This window comes from Trametes versicolor, assembly GCF_000271585.1.
Source record: "Trametes versicolor FP-101664 SS1 unplaced genomic scaffold TRAVEscaffold_16, whole genome shotgun sequence".
NCBI lineage: Eukaryota > Fungi > Basidiomycota > Agaricomycetes > Polyporales > Polyporaceae > Trametes > Trametes versicolor.
The window spans coordinates 579,591-598,029 of record NW_007360336.1 but is presented as its reverse complement, the minus strand read 5'-3'; the positions used below and the strand labels follow the sequence as shown (position 1 = coordinate 598,029).

The 18,439-nt window shown below is 57.0% G+C and overlaps 6 protein-coding genes across 6 annotated transcripts; 3 read left to right on the top strand and 3 right to left on the bottom strand.

Moving 5' to 3' along the window:
* Nucleotides 1-541: 541 nt before the first annotated feature.
* TRAVEDRAFT_54298 (uncharacterized protein) lies at nucleotides 542-3,760 on the top strand (the record flags this gene model as incomplete). The annotated part of the gene is made up of 10 exons (XM_008047217.1): nucleotides 542-664; nucleotides 721-854; nucleotides 913-1,060; nucleotides 1,119-1,304; nucleotides 1,362-1,627; nucleotides 1,680-1,756; nucleotides 2,793-2,913; nucleotides 2,974-3,122; nucleotides 3,173-3,467; nucleotides 3,532-3,760. 10 exons carry the CDS (start codon nucleotides 542-544, stop codon nucleotides 3,758-3,760), a joined length of 1,728 nt encoding a protein of 575 aa, XP_008045408.1.
* Nucleotides 3,761-5,315: 1,555 nt separating this feature from the next.
* TRAVEDRAFT_54297 (uncharacterized protein) lies at nucleotides 5,316-6,864 on the bottom strand (the record flags this gene model as incomplete). The annotated part of the gene is made up of 3 exons (XM_008047216.1): nucleotides 5,316-6,471; nucleotides 6,542-6,674; nucleotides 6,726-6,864. 3 exons carry the CDS (start codon nucleotides 6,862-6,864, stop codon nucleotides 5,316-5,318), a joined length of 1,428 nt encoding a protein of 475 aa, XP_008045407.1.
* Nucleotides 6,865-7,147: 283 nt separating this feature from the next.
* Nucleotides 7,148-9,385, top strand: TRAVEDRAFT_54296 (uncharacterized protein; the record flags this gene model as incomplete). The annotated part of the gene is made up of 1 exon (XM_008047215.1): nucleotides 7,148-9,385. One exon carries the CDS (start codon nucleotides 7,148-7,150, stop codon nucleotides 9,383-9,385), a length of 2,238 nt encoding a protein of 745 aa, XP_008045406.1.
* Nucleotides 9,386-10,121: 736 nt separating this feature from the next.
* On the bottom strand, nucleotides 10,122-11,044 carry TRAVEDRAFT_136634 (uncharacterized protein; the record flags this gene model as incomplete). The annotated part of the gene is made up of 3 exons (XM_008047214.1): nucleotides 10,122-10,331; nucleotides 10,380-10,754; nucleotides 10,823-11,044. Coding segments are annotated over 3 exons (807 nt in total), but the record flags the coding sequence as incomplete, so codon positions are not given.
* Nucleotides 11,045-12,343: 1,299 nt separating this feature from the next.
* Nucleotides 12,344-13,359, bottom strand: TRAVEDRAFT_54294 (uncharacterized protein; the record flags this gene model as incomplete). Its single annotated transcript, XM_008047213.1, has 4 exons — nucleotides 12,344-12,558; nucleotides 12,608-13,090; nucleotides 13,141-13,173; nucleotides 13,272-13,359. The coding sequence occupies 4 exons, from the start codon at nucleotides 13,357-13,359 to the stop codon at nucleotides 12,344-12,346; spliced, it is 819 nt and encodes a 272-aa protein (XP_008045404.1).
* A 2,091-nt stretch (nucleotides 13,360-15,450) lies between these two features.
* TRAVEDRAFT_107363 (uncharacterized protein) lies at nucleotides 15,451-15,902 on the top strand (the record flags this gene model as incomplete). The annotated part of the gene is made up of 2 exons (XM_008047212.1): nucleotides 15,451-15,570; nucleotides 15,624-15,902. Coding segments are annotated over 2 exons (399 nt in total), but the record flags the coding sequence as incomplete, so codon positions are not given.
* Between the last annotated feature and the right edge of the window lie 2,537 nt (nucleotides 15,903-18,439).

Here is an 18,439-nt window from a genome sequence, read left to right as displayed (position 1 = left end):
TATGGCGCCCAGGACGAGCGGAGGAGCTGACATTGTCACGCTCAACGTGCACATGGCGGTGTGCGGGGAGGCGCCACGACGAGGCCGTCGACTCTACGAAAGACTAGGAGCATAACCTTGGTGTGGTTAGCTGGCGGCTCACACAGCGACAGCTAGTAGCTCTGCTAGTATTACTCGGGAGACCGGTCAGCGGCGGTTGATAGACCCATGCCCACATGCCTAAGATACTGCCGCCTTTCATTGCCAAGCACCGCCTTCAGTGCGAGCGGCGGTCCGCGTTAGCTAACAGAGAAGTACCAGGATGCAAATAGCGACGCTCCAGCGCCCCCAGGTCATTCCTGGAAGAACCCTGCCACAACGTGGGTTCTCGTACAGCCTCGGGGAACGTGAGGTGATGTCTTCTAAACCCTAATACACCTCTGCGCACCGGCCCCAAGCCGCTGGTGCCCTTTTATACCCACTCCCCCATCTGTAGACTCGCCGCCATCGTGCTAACACCCCCTCTATCTCGCACTCTGAGTACCTCTGACCTCCGTCCGTTATGGAGCTCCTTGAGACGTCGATTAAGGCGCTCGAAATCGCGAACCTCGCAGCGGACAAAATTCCCATCCCGGGGCTCAGTACCGCCGTTAGCTGCGCACTCAGTATCGCGAAGAAAGCAAAGGTCCGTACACTCCGTCCACACTCGTATGCATCTGTGGTAATCTGCGCTTCACTTAGGATATCAAAGACACTCGGGACGACTGCCGCGCTCTCGCCAAGCGTGCTGCGGACTTCGTACTTGCAGTATACCAGCAGCTCAAAAATGGGAGCAGCGACACGGGGCTCAAGGAGTATGTCACGATGTTCCTGCGGTGAGTCGTCCCATATGCAATCTCTATGTCATTCTTATCGCGCACAACCTAACACAAGGAACCTACAAGACATCGAGAGCTTGATGGACCGCCGCCTGCGCCCGAGAATGCGAGATCGCATTCGCTTTGTGTTAAGCCGTGACGAGATCGCGGACCAGGTCGAGGTGCTGACCACGAGGCTCAACGACTCCTTCGGTATATTCATGGTATAGTCCGAGCTGTTCGCTTCGCGCTCAAGACCACTGATGTCACGATTGTCGCTAGATGCGGGCTGCGCTCACCATTGACGACAGCATGAACACGCTGACGAGCGGTAATCTCCGTCTAATGCAGCACATCGACGACTCAGCACGTGTCGGAGACGCTGTACTAGGAGAGACCAGGGTCATCCGCACCGACATCTCAGACCTTGCGCATCGTGTGGGGGGGAATGTGACGTTCGACGGAGATGTAAAGACGCAGGTCCATATCTCTACTCGATGTCATGCTGATACTCGGCGGTGTCAGTTGCGCCTCTTTGCCCGCGAAAACATCGCCTTACTGGAACCCATCGTCGACTCGCACAAGCCATGGGACACCACCATTACGCAGCGCAGAGACGAAAATACGCTCGTTCAGGCGAATTCTTGGCCACGGACTGGACGTGTATCCCGCCACCGTGGCGTCGTGAAGGCCGCGGGTGACCTGACCGGAACGAAGGTGGTGGTGCACGTGTATCCTGATCAAGACGATCTGCTGTTCATAGAGGCCCTCAAATTCGCCCGGCGAATCTTGTACGTCAATATTGCTCTATCCGGGGTCGTGCCTCATTAATGATATATGCAGCCACTCTAATATCCTGAGTGTCATGGGATACTCCCGTCCGGGAGGTCTAGGCCAGGCTGCGTACATTGTGACGGAAGGTACGGCGACATATCCCTATCACTCACAATGGCCAATATTCAATCCCTGTCTCCGACGCGGCTGAACTGTTCTTCGATAGACTACATTCCCTTTACGGGACATCTAAGCTCCTTGCGTGGAACCAGGAAGTTACGAATGTACCTGCAAATGGCACGTAGCCTAGATGTCCCTGATACTGCTACGAAGCTGACGAGATCTATAAAGGAGGCAGCGATTTGTGTATGTATCCCTCAACTCAACCAGTGATCCAGAGGATGTGGTCGAGTTCTGAATGTATCGGAGGCAGATGGCCATCAACCATGTTGAAACTCAGGTGGATCTGCGTCGACTGTTGCCCATGCGTTCATATTTGGTATGATGAACCTGCTACAGAACCACCAGGTCTACTGACTTACCGCCCATATGTCATGACCATGCAGGATACAAGGAAAGATATCCATACCATCAGATCAGACGAGGTTGTAGTTGATCACCGCCGTGGAGGCCGTATCAAATGGGTTCGGGATCCCCTCGCACTTGAGAAGACAGACAATCCTGGGGTAAGAATCATTTCCCTCATCATGCGCCCACTCTCAATATACTTTCACACAGATAATAGATGTCCCGGCTGCGCAAGAAGATAGGATGTGCAGGATAGAACGTACGGCATGCAAACGATTCCCTGGAAGTGTGATTGCTGACTACCGTGTCAGTTCTTCGTGCCATTGCATGTGCACACGTGAACACTCTGGTGCAGCATTGGTTATCATCCATCCTGAGTTCCTCTGGAGCATACATGTCCTACCTGCTCCCAGGTCGCTCATGGTGGTGTATTTGGGAGCATATTGCTGACTATTCACGGTATCCACTCGGAGTGTGGCTGGGACACAAGAGCTTTGACGAAGATTGGACCTGTCTATCTGCACAAGATCCCGGGTTCGAGGTCACTGTAACAATGCGGGGTGTACCACTTGCACTTCCCAGTCCCAGGCAAGGTGAGTCGCCGCAAAGTACACCAATCGAGCGGTCTCGCCAGTCAGCTCACGAGGGCAGAAGGCCGTGATTTTGACCAGAGGTTGAGCATGGTTAAATGGCTCGATATCCCGGAATCGGACCTTGACGAGATGTGCATCGAATTCGAGCTAGGCACGGGCGGGGGCCAGACAAGATGGAAGAGGTGAGAGCAATATCCGAGCTGCTTGTACCTCGATCTAGTTCATCTGAATCAACCCCTCAGATACCAATCTTCCTGCATTCCCGTGAATACAACACTTCTGATTTGGCAACGTGTATGCGTGCTGGACGGATTCGATGCTGCCTCGAGGATGATGCGTGCACTACCGGATCTATCTGTCCTTCAAGGACAATACCGGTACATCGGTATAGGTGCGTCCGTTCTGCCTGTGTGTGTTTCGGTCGCTGATATGGATGTCTAGCCCGGTACCGAGTATATTTCACTGAGACGACCATCACGATGAGCGTGCATGCCACTGAGCAGGTATACCCACCGCTTTGGTTCTTCCTGTTGCAATTCGACGGCAACAACGGTTCCGCTCACGACTGCAATATTCCAACCGGATTCTGGTCGTCGGAGAAGTATCCCACCTCGGTGCCGGCGGGTATCATCTTCGATTCGACACCACAGTTTGAGCCTATTGAGGAGGGCGTGGGGGCCCCACTGTTCACTTCGACGCAAGTGCTTGGAGACCTCGTATTCACCACACGCACAAAGTACGCACCGGTGCCCATTTGGGGTGTATGTCGGGTATTGTACTGATTCTGCACATTCCGGTAGGATGGCCACCGATGTTCTGCAGCTCGGTGAAGACGAGCTCCTTGCATACAGAGAGGTCCAAGAGAGCCATTATACGACTAGTGACGCCCATGCTAGCAACTCGGACGACTCTGGTGGAGATAGTGTCGCAACGGACGACAGCGATGAGGATGACGCCGAAGACTCTGACGCCGAATCCCTCGCATCGGGCTCCAGAAACAATGATCATGTCCTCGCAGTCTGTTTTTAGTTCGATAATTAAGTGCCATCTTTTAATGTAAATCTTGGTTTACATCCGCCTTCCGTTAATGACCGAACTACGTACCTTTGATGCGCGTTCGATTATCCCCGATGCCCCGGCTCGATTCGTAGAGATCATGTTGAGTATAGAACAAGATAATCCGCTCGATTATTGAAACAATTATCCGTGCGGCGCAATCGCCATCCGCCCGGCAGAAAAAAAAGCATGACGAGGATTCGAACCCACGCCGTAAACATGCCAGCTTACACGGTTAACCACTCAGCCAGTCTCTCTTTGATAGTGAATAAATACAATATTCTATGTACAATACTTTTGGGCCCCCGCAGCTTAAACGTTGAAACATAGTGCCTGATTACAGCCCGGTTTCCGATGTTTTCGGAGTACATTGTATGCGTACCATTATTTGATACCGCTGTTCGTCCTACGGTACAAAACAATTGCTAAATTATGGTCGATCCTTGCGCCAACGCGAACGGCTTCTTATTGCGTCGTACGCGACCCGGCGTCTAGCCGCACACATACACGCGCGTACCCCTCCCTCCTCTCCTCTCCTCTGCTTTCCTCGCCCTCCACCTGCCTGCTATCCCACCACGCTACCCCGCGCGCACCCCACTCACTATGGAGACGTTCCGGCGCACTACCTAAGAGAATCTGCGCCATCAGCAAGCGCAACTGGCGCGATGTCCGCCCACTTACACCGCCGGGCTACCCCGCGTACCGCGATCCCTCTGACCACTCCTCAAATGCGTAGCAACGTGGCGGGAGTTCCAGGAGAGCCCAGGACGACCGCGGGGACGTCTGAACGTCCACCAGTAGTTGCCACCATAATATTATAATAGCCCATGTAGCTGGTGCAAAGTCTGTGTATTCTGTGACCACCCATTATCTTTGTCAATTCCCCTGGTGTACTATTATATTATCACCCCCAGAGCCTGTTAATTATTGTATTTGAGCCCAGGAGCCCCTAGCCTTGCCTGTCAATTATTGTATTTCAGTACAGAGGCCCCTGCTCTAGCCTGTCTATTATTGTATTTGAGCCCAGGAACCCCTGCTCTAGCCTGTTAATTACTGTACATCAATGTGGAAGCTCCTGCAGTAGCCTGTCAGTGAGCCTGGTGCACAGATTGTACAATGTCATGGCCTGCCATATCGGGCACTGGCAGATTGACCGCGCAGCCACTCCGGCGCTTGTCCGATTGCTAAATCGGGCATTCCTACTCGACACCCGCCCTAATTACCAAATTCGGAAGCGCTACTGAACGCCGGTTCGTGGCACCAATACGGCCGCGCTTATGCCGCGCGCGCAATGACAGCTCGCTTGATTAGCTTTGCACCGCGGCGACTCCATAGGCGCCTACAGCGGTGCCTGGTTCGAGACCCCCGCGCACCATTCATTTCCGTCGACGCACGCAATCCCATATCAGCCTTGGAGATACTTGTGTCGTGTGTGCAGACTTCTATTATTGACAGGACTGGAAGCGGTCGGCTGAGAACAAGAAGCATAGTTAATCACATAGCATCTACTAGTAAATATGACATAGTGCTAATCGAGCCCAGATGTGTAGCCGTCATCGTCGTGGTCGTCGTCGCAAGCCGACGAATCTGCATCACCCGGTGCCGCGTCGTGTAGAGCGTATTCACGAAGCATTTTTGCGAGCGACCTCCGCGGATGATATGGCACTGCAACAGCCGCGTAACGCTGAAGCCACTCGGGCACAGCGCCGCGTGTTTTGAGATAGGAGTACCACCGAGCTCCGCACCTTGTCGCGAGGCCCTCAAAGCAAGTGGCCTGTCGCCTCGCGTAGATGGCCAAGCCTCGACCTAACCGTTCGCTCAGGCCCTCCCGACATCCCGCCTGCTCGCGCCACCAGGATGCACGCCACGCGAAAAACACGATCACGCGGCGCATCTCCTCCAGGAGCAGTTGCTCCTCCTCCTCCCAACGGTGCGCGCGAGCTCGACTACGCGCCCATTCAGTGCGCATGCTCGCGGAGAACTTGTCAGCAGTCGCGGGGCGCGTTGCTTCGTCGTCAGAGGGGTTCTTGTTCGCATTGGGAGTCAACCAAATCCAGCTGATTTGGTAACGTCCTTCGCTCGCGAACACACCGTCGAGGTCGTCGTCCTGCTTGCGAGGCCCGCGCAGGTCGTCGTCGAGGAGCGGACGGTAGATAGATGTCCAGTCGCCGTCAGGTTGGAGTACCTGCATCGCAGCGCGTGCAGCCCGGTATCGGTTGACTGCGCGACGTTCCTTAGCGCGGAAACGCGCGTACAGCTCCTGCATGCGAGTGGTCGCGCGCTGACCTGACCCGGCGACGTTCGTTTTGTTGTAGTCTGCGATGGCGGCCAATACACGTCGCATGCGGCGGATGTCGTCAAGGCTATCAGAGAGCTGGGCGTGCCGGAGGCGGGCCTCCTTCTGCCGGAGGCCCTTGAGAGAGTCGATGGCAAGGAGGGGAGCGGGAAGCATAGATGGAAGCCACAGTTTGATGTGTTCGGCCTTAGGAACCGTGCCAGTGGGCAGTTGTGTCGTGGAGGACGGGTCGGAAGGGGACGCGCGTAAGGGGGTGGCCACAGGCATGTGTACGTCTTGCATAGCCTGCCATGAGTCTATTCGCCGCATCAGAACGTTGCGCTTTTCTTGCTGGCCGGCTAGCTCCGAAATGCTGGTTCCAGACGCCGCCCGCACGGTCAGTGCTCGTCTAAAATACGACCAGGTCGAGTCAGCAGGTATTCGCAAGCCACCAATCAGAACTGTTGGGCTGTACGCACTGTTGATCCTCGATTTCCAGTCCGAGTTGCAGGAACACGCCCGGGGTAACGTCATGGGACGGGAATACCCCTTGACGAGCCTCGATTGCCTCTTCTTCGTTGAGTTGCTTCTTTGTGGTCGCATACGAGATGGCTGTGAATTGTGGGATCAGCGATCGTCTTGCAGAGGCGGCCGGTAACTCACATGCAGCGGGCTCCTCATACGGGTCTGGGCTGCTGGTGTCTTCTTCCCACGTTCGAACCATGGCTTCCCACTGGTTAACGACGTTAGGATCAAACATCGCGGAGTATTTGTTGAACGTCCGGCGCTGGTTTGCACGCATAATGTTTGCGACTTCCAACGCATGGAGAAGGAATTCACCTGGAAGAGAATAGTCAGTACGGCATCAGAGCTCCGATAACAAATCTGATAACCAGCCTCCCGGTTACATACCAAATCCGAGAGTCTTCTGCCAGTTCCAGGCGCCGGCGCAAGGCGGGTTCCCGCACGCGTACGCCTCCCCGTACGGGGCACCGCTCCCCTACCAGCACCAGTCGCCGCCAACAGTATCCTCGGCCGCACTGCACCCAACGGTGCAATATGCTCACGCGCCCGCATCGTCGAGCATGCCAGGGCCCGACCGGTCAAACGCAGCGCCGTTCCTGCCCCCTGGAATGCCCCCGCTTATGCCCATTCCGGGTATGTCGTGGGCAGCGGTCCCCAATCACCACCTTCTTGTGGCGCACTCGGCCGGATGCAGCTGTTGCACGGAGTTCGTGCGACACTACCAGGCGGCGATGAACGACTCCTCGTTCAGGAACGCGTTGACGGCGGTCCAAACCCAACTGCAGTCGCAGTTTTGGGGTTATTTCGAGGAGCATGCACGCTCCAGGGAGGGAGAGAACCGCGCCGAGCATACGCAGCAAGTAGAGGACTTGGAGCGGCAGCTCCGAGCAGCATTGGCAGAAGCCACCTCGCTCCGCGAACGCGCTCGAATCAACGCTGAGCTGGAGCAGGAGCTCAATGCCGCACGGGCGGAAACGACGACTCTTTGTCAGGACCGCGACCGATATCGGTCGGAACGCAACCAGGCCCGGGAGATGCTCAATGACGAGAATCGTCTCCGGGCTCGTGCGAGCCAGACTCGGCCCAACCAAGCTAGGCGGGTCCCCGCAGTGCCGCCTGGTCACCCCGACTTCCCTGAGTCGCCGGAACGGGGGTATCCAGTGAGATCGTCACGGTCGGCGCAGGACAATAGTCCACGCCGACCGTCCTCGATGGTGCCTTGTTCGACCGAGTTGGGTCCGTCGAGGGATCGGGATGAGCCCATGTCTATGATGGGGTCGTCTCCAATGTCCCGGACGGCGGGTCCTTCAAGGGCCCCGCACCGGGCGACCGATTCGACGCCGCCGGCGTCTGCACCGGAAGCGTCGGGGTTGTCGAGTCGGCATGCGGCCACTGGATCGGGTCCCACCGTGGACTTCCAAGACTTCGAGGAATTGTCCTCTGGGGACGACGAAGAGGATCTCTTCGACGAAAAATACATTAAGAAGAAGGCAGCACGTAAGGTGCGACAGAACGCGGTGTATGGGACCCCGTTGGCCCCGCCACCAAGGCCACCCAACTATTCGAGTGATGGACGCTTTCCGCGTCCTAGGATCACCGGATGGCCGTACCATATGCTCGCAGTCCCTGAGGACTCTAATCCTCGCGAGGCGGACCATTGGTACGACTTTGTACCCGTCACCCCGGAGGATGCTCAGCGGCTGCTGAGGGCCACGGCGACCGATATGGGTCAGGCGCGCGCCCGAATCAAGCACTTGCTTCAGCAAGTTCAGAGGAATTCGGCGTTGCAGGGTGTCCAGGGTATCCGTGCCCTCGCAGACGCGTGGCGGAACCCGGACAAGGCTCCCTACCTGCCGACCATCATGCACCCGGCGGCGTACACTCCTCCAGGCATGGAGTTCGCGGACACCTTGCATCTGCCGCCTCCCACTGGACGCCGTCCAGGCATACCTCCGAACGTCATGAAGACGACTCGCCCGGAGCAAGACCTGAACGGACCTCGTCGACAGCAGCCGCGCACCACCGACCCACCGGAAGCTCACCGCGAATGGTGGAGGTCCTATCAGGACCGCATCCCTGTGTGGATGGAGCGCGCGCAGGATGGCGGACCGACACTGGTCTCAGCGCAGTTCTTCATGTACGCGCGGAACCCGATCGCACGGAACCGTGGAGTACCGGAGCGGGCACGCTGGGTCACGCTGGCGACCGCACTGTTCTCGGTGCCGGGACTGTATCGGCACATCCTGCAGCACTGGCAGTTGCAGCCCCAGGGCCCGTACTCTCATGCGTACTACACGGGGTCGCTCGACGACGACGACCTGACCGTCTTCCACGTCGCACACTGGTATGCGTCCCGGGGGCTCACGGTCGCCTTAGCCGACCTGTTCCAACGTCCGGCGCACCGTGCTCGTGCTCAGCAGGCGGGTTTGGACGCCAACACCAATGTCCTGGCGTTCCCCGGGATCGTCTCGGCCACGAGCGCGGGCCCCGTACCGCCCATAGCCTCGCTCGGCATGCGCGGCTTGGCGGTTAACCCCGCACTCGCCTTCTTACCCGCCGCACCGATCGTCGCGCCAGCCGTCGCGCCCGCACCCGCGCCCGCACCCGCTCCCGCACCCGCACCCGCAACCGCACCAACCCCGGTGCCAAACCCCGCCGCGCCCACTCAGATGGACGTCAATCAGTCGGCTAAGACGGTCGACAACATCGCCCACAACGCGGCGCGACAAGAGCCTGAGGGGGATGCCGCAGCCCCGGAGGGTGGTAACCACACGGAGCAGATGGACGAAGAGTCCTGAAGCCCCATATACCCGGACGAATGCGTCCATACCCACCAGTACTGCCTGGTACCTTCATCCGCCCAGACGTCGCACCAGCGTCATGGTGTATATATTGGTGCAGGACGCAGTAGCGTCCACCCTTCCCCGCGGACACTTCGCGAAGCACCGCTCGGACGGCGTGCCCCCGTCGCGAGTCAGTACTCAGGGCATGGACGACGCTCGTCCTCCTAGGGTGTCGAATGCGATGCGCCTAGTGTACATATAAAAGCGGCCTCATCGCCGCACCCTTGTATTATAGGGCCTCTGCGAGTGCAGCGCAGAGGATCCGTGTATTATACTGTGCTACCACCACTCCGAGTTGTGGCCCTTCCTCATTGTATATTAATTTTGAGACCCCACCACGGGTCTAGGGGGGGAGAGTGTGAGAACCCGTCGGTTCTATCATAACCAGACCTTGCTAGGTCGTGCGCGGAGGACGAGTAACCGTCATCAGTAAAGGAGACCGATGTCTCCGAGGTTCTCGGAGACCCAGGGCGCATAGGCGCCCTTAGATTAGATGTGCTACATCATGTATCTTACGTAAGCGTACGACGCCCCAAGGTTCGGGCCTTGGGCGTCTGGTGGGGTTGACTTCTACCAACCCCACCATCCTACGAGTACGCCGAGCAATACAGCCCGGTCCAGAGTACTTGCGGGATACCGGGGACCGGTAGAGGTCACGTATACTTACAGATCAGTTGCAATGTACGAGAAGCTAGCTCAAACCATACCTGACATCGGGCGGCGCGTCGGCCCAGCCGTCCGGGAGGTTCTTCCCAGGATGCGGACATGCCGCGCATTCGAGTGCCAAATCGCCTACTTTGGTTTTGTCCGGCCCGTCTGGGTCATGACCTCGACCGAATCGCTTGAGCATCGTAAGATGACGCCATAAACGTACGACGTGTGACATTTGCTGGTAGCGATTCTAATGCGGACGTTAGCCATACGTACACGATCCAAACGGAGAGCTTACAAATGTGTGCGCGCCGGAGTTGTCGGTCAAACGTTCTATAGTCTTCCAGAAATCGTACAGATTTGTCTTGCCTTGGAAGTTGAGCTCCTGAAATGTGTCGAGCAGCTGGAATGTGAACGCGGTAGCGGGGCGATTGGTGGTTGCAGGAAACCATCCCCGGCGGAGAAGCTGTGTCCATTCTCGTATGAAATCACCGCTTGTGTCGAAGCATTCGCAGAACCGCACTTCGACCGCTTGTACGCCCTTGACATCGGCGACCACGACGCGACGGGTATCTTCAGATGGCGCCTTACACACATGGTCCTTGTGGCCCAGCTGAACGACCGCACCAAGATCACGTAGCGTCCTCCGAACGAAATGCTCGCCCTCCCACTCCTATACGGGTATTAGCTCTTTGTTTCCCTGCACCGCTTCAACTATGAGTAAATTAGAAATGGGCTTACCTCGATCCGGTGCAGAGGGAGATCTGCCTCATGCCGTTGGACGATGCAGTCTTTGCAATATAGCAGATCGCGTGTGAAGCAGTCTGTACATCGCAGCGTGGCCCCGGGCGATTGGCAAGCAGTACAAAATACCGCCCCATCTTCCACAGAGTCCTCGCAGCCTTCAAAGAGAAGGAGCTCGTCGAGGAACTCGCTTCTGAATGGTAGCCACTCTTGGACCTTACTCTAAACAATCCCAGAATCAGAGAGAACTGAGTTATATATATGAGCTCTTACCGCCGCCTTCAAATCGCTGCGAACACGCTTCTTCTTATTGGCAGCATCTGAGTCCTGTGCGAGCTGTTCGGCGGACTGAGAGTCTTCCTCCATCGGAAACACTTCCAGCAGGCTCACTGGGTCCATGTTGTCTGCGCCGCGCGCCGGGAGTTTAGAAAATATGCCCTCTGCGGGATGAGGAGCTACTAGGTGGTGGGTTGTTTTGTGATTGAGTCTACCATGCCCTGATGCTTGGTAGACGAAGTTATGGACCGGGACTTCGCACGTAGTACTGGACTCGGCTGCTGCTGAAGGTGCCGTAGAATGTTCAATCGTCTGAAAATGAATCTTCTTCGAGGACTTTTTAGACGATCCAGTATGGGAACCGACTCGTTTTTTGTTGCCTTGCATGGTGCGTAAAGCCTGGATGAGGTGTGTGAGGTGGTTGGGGAAAGCAAGAGTTCGGCAGCATCGCAGACGCGCAGCGGCGCTACTTTACACCTGCATTCAGTGTTCGCGCATTCCAGCTGCCTGCCTCACCGACATCTAGCACCCAGCTCTACGCAATGTTGTCATTGTATATATAGTACATCTCTTGGACGTTTCTCTATCTCTTATATATTGCGTTAGCATCTCGCTCTAAATATTTCTGCTGCAGTGTTACAAGTTTTGAGGCTCACTGGGGTGGCGGCGGCGGCGCGAGAATACAGTCCGGACTCGAAGACCAGATTACTGCCAACAATTCGAATTCGCGCACCACGTGCTGTCGCCTCGCTCAACAACATTCTCAAGCAATGGGAACTACGGTGAACATTAGCAGGATACAATTAGACAGCCTCGAAGCAACTTCTGTGCATGCAATCTCAAAAATGATTGTCGGTCCTGCGCGATGGCACAAAACAAGTTCGCCGCCATTGATATTTATTACTAGGACATCAAGGTCGACTCAAGCCTGACTCGTATAGTACCCGGCGTGCCCGCGACATCTGTTTGTGCTTTAGGACTTGAGTCGGCAAATACAAGTCTCAGGTGCTCATGTACTAGGCTGCTCATAGCCGCATAACTCGAGGTTTCGTACCAACAAACAAGACCATTCTACTACTGCCAGACTGAGTGCACTTACGCACTTACCGCCGCCGCCTTTCGAGTATCCTCGCCTTTTTGGAATGCAATCGAGGCAAGGACCATGATATAGCAATCAATATATACTAGCGCAGGCTACATGAAGAAACTCGGCCATAGTGGGACAGCCATAAATTCGATCGACTACTTAATGAGCAGGCGAACACGACCGTCTCGCTTGGCTTCGTAGTAGTCCTTCTCGGCCTCGTCGCGGTGCTCATAAGACTGGTAACACTTTCCCGGGACGTCTATATAATCCTCCATAGCCAGCCAGGACTTCCAAATCCCGACGCGCAGCCCCGCCGTGACGATGTACCACCTGCGACTATGACGCGCGTCGCATGGCTCGATATGCTCGACTACCGCGAAGATTAGTGGGTGTAGGTGAGAGAAAATATCGGTACTCACGAGCTGGATTCCACGCGATGACTTTGCCACCGCCGCGCAGAGTATACTCTTGAGTCTTCGTAGTCGTGACGGGCGGGGTGGGTTGAGCATGCACACCCGAACCCGAGGTTGTTGACGTGCCAGTGGGCGTCCGAGCGACGGCGGTACGACGACGGTATCGCGGGGTGCGCACCTCGCCGGTGCGCGTCGCCGTATTCACTGCGACGCTCGCATGGGCGGCGTGAACCGTAATGTTCACCGTCACCCCACGGGCGGGGGTCAATTCGCCACCAGGGCGGAGCCCCTGTGTGAACACCGGGTGCGGCAGAAGGGTGTCGGGGAGGGGCGATAGCGGAGGGCGAGGCGAGACGGGGAGGAAGTCGTTATCTTCATCCCCGAATAGGACCGACGAGCTCACAGACGGCGAGATGGCGAGCTGCGAGAGGTCGGGGAGAGTGTCGTCCCCGACGGGGGCGGGTTCTGTTGCAGGGGTTCGCATTAAGCCTGTCATGATAATCAGCGGGTGCGCAACGGTGGACGGGTTCAGATCATACCTGGTTGCGACGCGGGGGCGTCCTGCTTGAGTCCTGCAGCGCAGTGTGGTGGTAGTGGAGAGGGGAGGACCTGGGGTCTGATCGCGCGATCGGGGGTATATGTAGTCCCGCACCTTTAGGCCGAAACGTACGGGAGCCAATGAGATACGCACCGCACGTTGAACTAGCGTCGTATCGGGCAATCGCGTGTCCGGCACCCGAGAGGACGCGGCGCTGCATAGTAAAATAACGGGGCGGTTGCGTGGCCCTTCGTCTTGTCCCATTTCCCGCCGGCTGCATCGTTAACCTCACCATGGGCCGTCTTCCATGGGCGCCCGACGACCAACTCAACTGGCTGGAAGAGCAAGTTCCGGAGTTCCATGCAGCGCAAACCAAGGAGAGGACGAAGAACTTCCTGAGCCGCGTTGAGCAGGAGTACTTCGACATGTTCTGGAAAGACCCGGTCACAAAGAAGTACCGCGAGTCGATGCTGGATAGGAACGGGCATGTAATATCTAAGGAGCAGAGACAAGTGGTGAGCACAACGCCCTGTTCCCAATTGTCAACATGAATTTGATACTTACTGAGCCTTGCTACTAGCAACTGGGCACTTGGTTCTGGAATCGTCGACAAGGGAAGCTCCTCAAGAAGAAGAAGGGTCGGCGCGGCATGACACTTGACCTCGTGCCCAAGAAGCCGACTCGTCTGCAGCCGTATCAAGCGTACATGAAACTCCACAAGGCTCGCATCATGCCGAAGATTCGCGTGGACTACAAAAGCTACTTGGTCAAGTACGCTGAAGACCAATGTGGTGGCGACCGCGACGACAATGACGACTCCGAGGACGACGGCGAGTCAGGTGGTATGGCGGCACCGGACGCGTGGTGGAAGTTCGCGTGCGCACGCGCGAAGGAGATGCTGGACGACAAAACGGAGGAGGTGAAGAAGGAAGTCAAGGAGTTCCAGGACAAGGTGCCCGCCACGGCCGGCCTGGATCCGTTCTTCGACGACGCGGACGACGACAAGACCATCCTTGACCCTCTAGATTTGGCGATCTCGGCTAGAAACATCCAGGAGTGAGTCTCGTGGTTGGCTACTGCCCGCGCGTCGCTCGTTCTGACACTTTTGCAGGATGATTGACTTACTTCTGAAAGCGCTGCAAGGCATAGCCGTGAGGATTGAAGAGCAAATCGGCTGGAAAACGACTGTCCTTACCGGAGGGCCACGTCCAGATACGGGCGAATTCGCGGTCCTTTCGTAAGTCGCAGTCGTTGTCGTGAGGCCTATTCGCTTTCCTAACACTCTACCAGTCTTCATCAAGGCAAAACGGTCAACCTTGGGAAGCAACTTCCCAACGCCACTCCGCAGTGGGATGACTTACAGCAGGCGTTCAGCAAATTCGTCGTCAGTTGCTATTGTACGTCGTTCGTTTTTCTGCCATATGGTACAAGGCCGCTGACGATTTTCATGGCACTGTTAGCTGCGGACGTAGCCACCAGGCTGATGGCCGCGTACCGGGAAGGGCTGGAGGCCTCCAAGGACGACTCCACGCCGGAAGGTGCGACCTCCTCGACGCCGACCCCCGCGCCCGATGCGCCCGGCTCCTCTGCACCCAACCATACTCCTCCCAACAAGGCGACCGCCAACGCCGCCGAGACGGTCGATTACGAAGCACTTTGGGAAGCCAACATTGCACGGAACCAGGCGCTCTTCGCGTCCTTGGGCTTGGGAGAGGCGGCGGCCAAGATCAAGCCCCAGAAGAAAGGCAAAGGCAAGGAGAAAGGCAAGGAGAAGGCGAGCGACACGACAACACGTCAGAAGCGGGAGAAGCGTGGCCAGAACGCCGCTCCCACGACGTGTTCGAGCAGTGCTCAGACGAAGACCGCTCACGTCGAGCTTGACGGCACGCCCACCCAGACGCCTCGCCCACCCACGGATGCCTCTCCTTCCACAGACCCGTCGTCAACGCCGGCCCACGAGTCGGGCACTGCGGAACTGTCCGCGAACGAAAGCTCCCGCTTGGTCAACGAAACGACTCAGGCTACCCCCTTAACTCCGGCTGTCCCCACTCAGCCGTCGAGCACCCCTTCATCTAGTGTACCTACTCCCGCCGGTACGACACCCACGACGGCCATGACATCCACCTCGACCTCGCCTTCAAGCACTGCAATGGCGGCGGCAACGACTGTCACGGGCAACCCGCCGCCTTCGAGCTCCGCCACGCCTTCGGGTGCAGCGACCACGACGACTCGCTCTGAGTCCGAGCCGGAGCCCTCTCCCGGGAGTCCATCGCTCTCGGGGAACAGCAACGACGACACCCCCACTGCCATCCCGGAGTGGGTCACAGACGCGATGCGCTACTTCGCGCTCATTGAAGGCGGCCAGCGCTGGAAGGGCCTGGTAGACTCTTGGCTGGAGTTTGAGAAGTCCCTTCGCTATCCCAATGGACAGGTGAGTATCAGCGTTTTCTGTGTCAGGTATAAATGCTGATTCGTTACTCAAAGGACACTAGCAATCGCCTCGCGGTGGAATTCCGCCCTGAGGAGGTAAAGCTATGGATGAAGAACCACCGCCTCTACGAGAAGCTCCCTAAGATCAAGTCCCCGAAGCAATTCTCCGTGTCGTGGAAGAGGTGGTGGATCTCCCTCCAGCCCTCCTCGCGCACGAGCGACGAGGCCTGGCCGCTGCCTCGAAGTGAGCCCGTTGATCCCTCCGACTGGGACGTCGTGGCTAGAGGCGGCTGTAACGGCCTATTCCTTGTCGTACTGACCCTGGCTTGGTGGCTGTGGGCGACTCTGAACGAGAACGAGGACAGCACAGAAGTCTTCGCGGCCATCGAGGACGTTAGCTGGGTATGCAAGACCATAACGCCGTATGTTCGCATTCGCAGCCGTCAGAAGGAGAGCGAGGGCAGCGAGATGGATCACGAGCGCCCCAGCAAGCGGCCGCGTCTGGGGTAGCTTTGCTCGACTGTCCAGACCTAGTTCTAGCTTTGTACAAGGGTGATTCAATATCATTGTGTGGTTTCCATGTTGTGTTTGCGTCGACGGAAATGAATGGTGTGCGGGGGTCTCGAACCAGGCGCCTATGGAGTCGCCTATGGAGTCGCGGCGGTGCAAAGCTAATCAAGCGAGCTGTCATTGCGCGCGCGCGCGCGGCATAAGCGCGGCCGTATTGGTGCCGCGAACCGGCGTTCAGTAGCGCTTCCGAATTTGGTAATTAGGGCGGGCGTCGAGTAGGAATGCCCGATTTAGCAATCGGACAAGCGCCGGAGTGGCTGCGCAGTCAATCTGCCAGTGCCCGATATGGCAGGCCATGACATTGTACAATCTGTGCACCAGGCTCACTGACAGGCTACTGCAGGAGCTTCCACATTGATGTACAGTAATTAACAGGCTAGAGCAGGGGCTCCTGGGCTCAAAGACAATAATTGACAGGCCAGGCTAGGGGCCTCTGTACTGAAATACAATAATTGACAGGCCAGGCTAGGGGCTTCCAGGCTCAAATACAATAATTAACAGGCTAGAGCAGGGGTTCCTGGGCTCAAATACAATAATAGACAGGCTAGAGCAGGGGCCTCTGTACTGAAATACAATAATTGACAGGCCAGGCTAGGGGCTCCTGGGCTCAAATACAATAATTAACAGGCTCTGGGGGCGATAATATAATAGTACACCAGGGGAATTGACAAAGATAATGGGTGGTCACAGAATACACAGACTTTGCACCAGCTACATGGGCTATTATAATATTATGGTGGCAACTACTGGTGCCAAAGCAGGCTTCCAGGTACATGTGAACGCCCGCGCGGGGGCGCGGTCGGGTAGACGAGCACGTAGACGAGCACGAAGGGCTAGCTGTTGGCGCGACGCGCATGGGGCGGGATCCGGCCGTGCCAGATCCATGTTCTGCTGAGATGCATGGCAGTGCTTGCGTCGCACAGTGTTTGGGGTTGGAGTGCTGGGTTGCGGTCTCGGGTTGTCGGTAGACCACAGACAGCGACCGCTGTAGTCTGTGCAACCCTGCCGCATGGGGAGGTCCGCGTGTTCGTTCCTAATATCACTTCTCGTTTGTCCTCTGCGCCATGGTCCTTCCTATGCAGGCACAGACACGCCATACTCGGACTGTGTTCGGGTACGTGAGGGGCGTCGGTCGTTCCTGCGGTGGAGTGGAAGCGTAGAAGCAACGAATCAGCGCTGCACTGAGCGGCATCGGAGAAAGCGAGTGACAGAGCACGCGGCGCATAAGTGGTCGGTGCATGGATGTACTACTTGCGTGGTGAAAGCGATGATGCTGAAGACCCTGTGTCCTCGCTCTGCGAGGTACGCTGCCCGCTCTCAACGATGGTACATCTCGAGTGAACGTCCCCACACCTAAAAGCGCGCTGACACCGCTCGTGATACAGGTGTCCTGATCGCGACGTCGATCTCCGAGTCTGCTCATGCAAGCAGCGACAATCGAATCTGGTATTATTCTTTCCAGCGCAGACGATGCCGACATTGACTGATCGCATGTACCCCGGTGCGGCCCAGTCTCCCGTCGTGCTGGCGGCATCGCCGGGTTCCGCATCATCGTAGAGCGGTGGCCTCTTGTCGGCCGCGGAACACCGGGGAGGTTATGTGTGACGCTGGGGACATACGTGGTGCACTCATGAAGGCGGAGATGGGGTCAAGGCGCGCAGCGCACACCTCTGCGTGTTGTTGAATACGGGCTTGCAGATGGGGTCATCGGCGGACTTGCACGACGCTAAGCTATGCAAGGGCAGCAATCATAGCGCGCGGCCGAAGGGCATGGACGAAGACGACCCGCGGCGCGGTGTCGTATGCTATCCGGGAATCGGATGATTGATAGGTGAAAAGGGGTGAGGGGTTGGGCGATGTTGATTCCCTGATGCTGCCGCAAAGCGTGTGGGGTTTCCTGCTTTTCCAACAGTGGCTTCGCCGAGTTCGTGACTAAGCCGGGCGGGCTATGATCCTTGAATAACTGCTTGTGTGGTGGTGTGCGGGTGATTGTGGTGTACTGAGACCTATGCGGAAGTCTCGGATGGTGGTTGCCCTGAGTATCTGGGCAGGGTCTCCCCTATACTGGTTGGGAGTGTTGCGTGCTGGCTGCGTAAGGCTGCGAGTGCCTGTCTTCTAGACCCCGTATTAAACACACCCTGAGGTATGTCAAGTGACGTGTCTTCCTTGCTGTAGACCCCGTATTAAACACACCCTGAGTGGTGCGTCAAGTGACGTGTCTGTTCCGGCTCTGGACCCCGTATTAAACACACCCTGAGTGCGTGTCAAGTGACGTGTCTGCTGTGGACCCCGTGTCAATG